Source organism: Mandrillus leucophaeus, unplaced genomic scaffold, assembly GCF_000951045.1.
Source record: "Mandrillus leucophaeus isolate KB7577 unplaced genomic scaffold, Mleu.le_1.0 Scaffold957, whole genome shotgun sequence".
NCBI lineage: Eukaryota > Metazoa > Chordata > Mammalia > Primates > Cercopithecidae > Mandrillus > Mandrillus leucophaeus.
This window is the reverse complement of record NW_012110441.1, coordinates 354,807-361,579: the sequence shown is the minus strand read 5'-3', so window position 1 is coordinate 361,579 and position 6,773 is coordinate 354,807. Positions and strand designations below refer to the sequence as shown.

The 6,773-nt window shown below is 51.6% G+C and overlaps 1 protein-coding gene across 1 annotated transcript in view; it reads right to left on the bottom strand.

Annotated features, from left to right (window-relative positions):
* The window catches only part of CEP72 (centrosomal protein 72kDa), a 60,001-nt gene that overhangs the window by 22,300 nt on the left and 30,928 nt on the right, over positions 1–6,773 (bottom strand). Inside the window, 1 exon segment of the mRNA XM_011970589.1 lies at positions 4,150–4,258. Coding sequence (XP_011825979.1) covers positions 4,150–4,258 — 109 coding nt within the window.

Here is a 6,773-nt window from a genome sequence, read left to right as displayed (position 1 = left end):
CAGGGTCTTACAGAGCCAATCAAATTACCATGAGAATTACGCTTTTCCTAGCATATCCACAAGGAGATACACGTGATCAAGAAAGTTAAGTGTTCCAAATGCCCACTTTCACATTCAGGGAAAATGTTTCCATAATGGCTGAAATCGGAGGTGTGTCACAATACGACCCGCCTTGGCATGGTGACCCTCTATACAGAGGAGAATGTGCTCAAAGGGGACCTTGTTTCTAACGAAGGCAGTTAAGAGATGTCCACACAAAACAAACCCAAGGGCAGTGACCAGGAACGCTGCTTTTGTGAGTGGCTCATGATACGACACCTGGTCCACCCGAGACCAGTCCCACTCCCCGGGGCCTGTGACTTGAGTTCTCCAGAGCGCTGCACAAAGAAGGGGGCCTGGGTCCTGGGGCCAGACCTCCCTGAAGCCCGACACTGAGCACAGTTCCGTGGGCATCCCCCACCTCCTCTGTGTGATACGGACATTGACCCACATCATCTTGAACTCTCATCTCCACGATAATTCAGTCTTCAGATGATCAAAGATGGGAACTGTGGACAATCTCAAGTGAGAAAATCCATGACTGAGGCTTTCATGCCAGGACACAATGATTCTGAACGTCCACAAAGACGACCCGGGGGCGTCTCAATCACTAACCCTCGTGTCTGTGCTGCTCGGTATGAAGAATATTCTGTTCTCATCATCTAGAGGTTAAAGTCGCGTGTGGTACGACGAGTAATCTTACGTGAAGTGGCGCCACGTGTCTGCACGCACCCTGAGAAAGCAGGAAAGTGCACCCACATGCTGCTGCTGGTCACGGTCAGCAGCGTGAACGGTGGGGGAAGACTTTTACTCCCTTTCTCTTCATCAGTTTCTGTGAAGTTTGTGACTTTTACACCAATCAAATACTACTGTAAAGTTTTAATACAAGTAAATCTGAAGCCAAGTAAGATACTAATAAGCTATTTTTTGACTAGAATACAGCATTTCCAACCACGCGGAATAAGTGCTTCCTTTATTCCTATGTGTATTACAATAAAAGAGAAAAAAATTGAAACGATCTCGTAAATCAGAATAAAAATGTATTTGGAGTCGTGTCAGCAAAAAATGGCAGAGAAAAGAGCTCCAAATTCTAGCACTCCATAAAAAGCAACTACATAAAAAACAAGAAAAGGTATCAGAATGAGCTTTTTTGGAACTCAGAACCCAGCTAGCAACTGTGCAGGAAAACAGCCAGCTTTCAGCACAGACCATGACTGACACTCCAACCTGCCGCATCCACGCCCCTCTCCCAGCTCAAGAGTAGCTGTGGAAACGCCAGCCTGAGTTCCATGTACAGGTTTAGCAGCCCTAATCCCAAAGTTCAAAATCCATAACACGCAAAGGAAATGTTAACTAAGAAAAAAGAGAGAAGACACGAATAACCGACATGAAAGAGGGGTTATCACCACAGATCTCAGAGACATTACAACGGAAACGAAAGAATGTGATGAACATCTGTGCCCACTAACGTGACAACTCAGATGAGGTGGACCAATTCCTTGAAAGAAACAATCTGCCAGAACAGACAAACTGTAGAGGGCTCTATTAAAGAAATCAAGTCAAGTTAATAACCTTCCAAAACAGAAAGTACCAGGCCAGATGGGCTCACTGTATAGAAGAAATTATACCAATTCTCTACGGTATCTGCCAGAAGATGGAAGCAGAGAGATGACATCCTAACTCATTCTATGCGGTCAGCATGACCCTAAAACCAAAACCAAAGACAATACAAGAAAACCACAGGCCAGTATCTCTCATGAATACAGACGCAAAAATCCTCAACAAAAACATCAGCAAACTGAATCCAACAATCCAACAGAATTCATATCACAATTAGGCAGGATTTATTCTAGGTATGTACGGCTGGCTCAACATTTATTCCTCTTTCTCTTACAGATAGGGTCTCACTCTGTCACCCAGGTTAGGGTGCAGTGGTGCCATCATAGCTCACTGCAGTCTCACACTCCCAGGCTCAGGGGGTCTTCCTGCCTCCCGAGTAGCTGGGACTACAGGCACGCACCGCCATAACCAGTTAATTTAAAAAAAAAAGTTTTCTTACAGACAGAGTCTCGCTATGTTGTCCAGGCTGGTCTCAAACTCTTGGCCTCAAGCAATCCGCCTACCTTGGCCTCTCAAAGCACTAAGATTACAGGTGTGAGCCACTGTGCCTGGCCCGGTTCAACGTTTGAAAATCCTTCACGCCACAGGCTGAAGGAGAAAATCACAAGATCACATCACAGATGCAGAAAAAGCATTTGACAAAATCTAACACCCTTTCACGATGAATCCTTTCAGCAAACTGGGAGAAGAAGGGAGGCTTCTCCACATGAAGACAGCACCCATCGTCCACGGCCAGCAGACGCAAGGCTACGCTGGAAACCAGACGCTCCCAGCAAGACTGAGGGCGAGGCAAGGACGCTCCCTCTCACCAGACTTCCCAACATTACGCTGGAAGCCCCAGATAAGGCAGTAAGACAAGAAAAGGAAATAAAAGGTATACAGATTCGGAAGGAAGGAATAAAACTCTTCACAGATGACATGATTTTCTATGTAAAAAATGACAAAGAATCCACGAGAAAACCTCATGAAACTAACAAGTGATGACAGCCAGCGTGCAGGATTCCAGGTGTCAGGACTGGCGCTGTGCCACCCCCCACCCTCTGCCCCAAAGACATGTTGAAGTCCTTAGCCCAGTGCCTCGGAATGCAACCTTTCTTGGAAACAGGGTCTTACAGAGCCAATCAAATTACCATGAGGCCATTAAGGTGGGCCCTGATCCACGATCACTGGTGTCCTTCTAAGAAGGGGAAACCTGTAGAGAGACAGGCACGGAGCAGATTCTGTGAAGAGACACAGGGGACGACGGCTTGTGAGAGCAAGGCTGGAGGGAGGCCCTCCGAGACAGACAACACCAGCAGCTGCGTAGACCACCAGCAGCCAGGAGGGGCACGGAACAGCTTCTCCCGCACGGCTCACATGAGCAGAAGGTGCGGGTACTAGAGTGCTGCTGTCCAGGCAGCAACTGGTCTGGTCTGAAATGGGGTGGTGCGGGCTGCAGGGCGGGTATCTGAGGGAAGAGGAGATCCCGAGGATGCAGAGCCATTTCGGAGACACCGGAACAGAAGTCAGCAAAGAATGGCCCAAATCGGGCCCCTGCCTGCGCTGTGGGCAGGCATCTTACGGGCACAGCGTCCTGGCTTCCATACTGCCAATGGCTGCCTCCGCCCTGCAAAGGCAGAGCTAAGAAGATGGGACAGAGGTCACGCAGCCTCTAGGGCCCAAAACATTCACACAAAAAGGCTGACTGACCCCTGCACTAGGAGTTTAAAATGAGTGAAAGCATCTCACACAAGAAAAAAAATGATTTGATTAAAAGCTTCAGACAAGACAAATAGCGCTCAAGAAAGTGTATAATCCAACCAGTTCCCACAGCGACGCAGACAGAGTCCCCTGATTTCTGCCCCTTGAATCAACCCATAAACAAAGCGTGAAGTCTCTCTAGGGTTTTGGGATACATGTAGATACTATCAACCCAACACAGAAATGCAGGCAGCAGGGCTGGGGCTGCAAGGGGAAGCAGGCCTGGCTCACACACACGCCCATGGTCCCCGGAGGTGGCCTCACCAGCACCAGCCATGGGGAGGGAGACAGGAGGGTGCATCCCAGCACCGTCACAGAAAAGGTGGAGGAGGAAGGAGTCCTCCTCTATCCAGGCAGGTGGGTCCTGCTGAATGTGCTCATGGCCAGAAATGGGATTTGGTTGGATGGACAGCTAAGAAAGCAACTGTACAAGAGCTACAAGCAGAGGCGACCACAGACGTGAGAACTGCAGCCCTGGGAAAAGGGACATGACAAGCCCTTTCCTCGGTTGATTTCACACATATTACCTTAATCAACAGTTTCAATATTAGAAATAACTCCTAGCAATGCGGAGAACGGGAGAGAGGCCCCGTCCCACCTCCACTGAGTCCCCGCCAGCCGGGCTCTGCTTTCCTCCCTCCTGGCGTCCACCCCTGGAGGACTGGCACACAGCGAACGACGTTCAGTTAATCCTCCTGACAGCAGGCCAGTCAGAAACACTCTGGGCATCCATAGCACTTCTGTTCATACCTGCCCTCTTTCAAAGAAGCTGGGGCGCTCTCTTTTGAGTCGAGTGAGTCCTCTGATGCAAAATGCAGTCGGGAAGCCTTCCGCTCGCTCTCTCTCACGGGGCGATCATCTAGAAGAAAAGGCCACAGAAGACTGCGCAGGTGGCAAGCAGTGGGCGGCTGCGTCCACCCTGGGGCATCTGCACAGGGCAGGGTGTCCATCCCCTCAGGGCCAGCCCTGCTCCCACTGACCTAGTACAGGAATGCTGGGCTCTGGTGGTCCCACAGCCTTCCGGAGATGCCCAGCGTGGTGCCGAGAGGCCGCCTGCCCCTCAGAGCTCACTGCTGCTCAGAGGAGCAGCCGCACATGGATGAGACTCACACACACTCACACTCACACACACTCACACTCACATACACTCACACTCACGCATATACACCTACATATACACGCATACACACGTACACACACGTATACACACACACTCATGCATACACACCTACACACACATACACACATACGCATACACACACACACACACACACACACACACATATGCATATACATACACACACACCCTTTCTCTAAAGTGCATACTGGGTGTGAGGTGGGATTCTCAAGTCACACTCGGGTAACCCAGAGAAGCCTCCAGGGAGGGAGGCTGCCCGACTCGTGAGGCTGCACCTTCCAGGGGGCCTTTAGGGTCTGTGCTTAGGGCTAGACCTCGGACACGCATGCCCGGGGCCACCAGGCTCCCACCCAGAACTTCTGGAGCTTCCTTATGTAAATCCCTGGAGATAAGAAGGTCCCCAGGCCTCCAACCTCAGCGCTCTGGAACTTGCAACACATCTTAGCCCCTACTCGTAATGTTAAATCTGTGACAAGTTTCCAGCTGCCTCCATTGAGCCTATAGCACACCTCAAAAACTACATAATTACAGTAAGAAATGAGTAACAGCACAACATAATGTGCAAAGCAGAAAAACAGAGGAGTTCTGAAAATCACACAAAGGTGCCAAGTCAGAGGCCTCTGCAACCTGGGGCGCTCTCCACCAGCACACATGACACCCCCAGGAGACACGGGCGCCAGGAGACCTGCCCTCCCGCCACCTTTCCACCCCGGCCTTCACCCGCCCCGCACTAACAACGCACAGCTCTCTGCCCACCAAGACTTCGCTTCACTTCTGAGTCAGTTCCAAATCCCGCACTCCAAGAACATTTCTCTGGACTGTTGTACAAATTCTAAGGCGGCATGTCTGAAGCCAAATGCAAACTCACCTCCACCCCAAACCCAGCCTCTCCTGCCTGCGCAGTCTCCCCAAACGCTGCCTCCACCTCACACGCAGGCCCCTGCTATCTGCCTCCTCCACCACCAGGGCCTTTCCATGACCCACGTGGAGCCAAGGACTGAGCCCCCTCCGGGAGGCACCATGCGGGGCGGGAGGCCGTCCCGGGGCCCAGCGCCTCCGGGTTCCCGCAGCGCCTCTGACTGCCAGCGCCACTGCTGGAAGCATCTGTCGTGTGCAGGAAGACTGTTGTGTTCCTTCTCTGTAGAAACACTAAGATTCTGAATCTAAAACCTGGATGACAGAGGCGATGATTTAGAACTGAAGATTCCAAAAATTACCCAGAGTAAGGACAGCAGCTTCTGAAACAGCCAAACTCAAGTGTTTATGAGTCACTTGGTTAATCGGCCAAATAAACGCCACAAAACAGGTGCTTTCCCCCCAACCTCTCCCAATTACACTGCGTCTTGGGGGGTCCACTGTGAACGCCTCTCACAATTAAACAGTGAAATCCTCATTGGGTTTGGAAACAGACACTGTGTCTTCGGGGGTCCACTGTGAATGCCACGGCCCCGTCCCAGTCGCAAGAGTGTCAGGCAGCACAGCCAGGCTCTCAGGCGCCCACACCACGCATGCGCCACACGCTCCCAAGGAAGCGCTCCTCGCTGCCAAGAGCTGCAGCACAGAGCTCTATCCACACTGCTCAGGCTCTGGAAGGCCAGCAGCAGGGCCTGTCCAGGGCCCAGCACTTGCCACATGAGCGGGTGAGCCAGGGTCTTCCCTGACAGTGATGCTGGGAGCTAGGTCTCACTTTGGCCACAGAGACGCCCTGAGCGCCTCCCAGCCTTTGCAGAGCAGCAAACGCACCCCCAGTCACTGGCCTCCCATCCGACGCTCCTTCCACTGCCAGCTGCCAGCCCCCAGTGCCCAGGGTGGCTGAGCTCCTGCAGAAGCAAAGTCCACCAAGACCCAGGCCTACTGTCAGCTCCTTGAGTCACTTTTAGAAGGTCAGAGAAAAGTTTTGATCATTAGTTACTAAAAAATGGTCAAACTGTGGCAGACGGGGGCATTCTCACAAGAGGACTCCTTTAAACAGATTTCAATCCACACCACTAACCTACACTGTCACCAAACGGGGAACAGAGGGTGTGTGTGCTGCATGCTGACAGACAGCTCTTTCCACACCTCCAAAAACCTCTCCAAGCAGCAAAGCAGTGCCGTGTAAACTGTTAGAATTTGGCCAGCCTCTGGCCCAAGCCTGTAATCCCAGCACTTTGGGAGGCCAGGGTGGGTGGATCACTTCAGGCCAGGAGTTCGAAACCAGCCTGGCCCACATGGCAAAACCCCATCTCTACTAAAA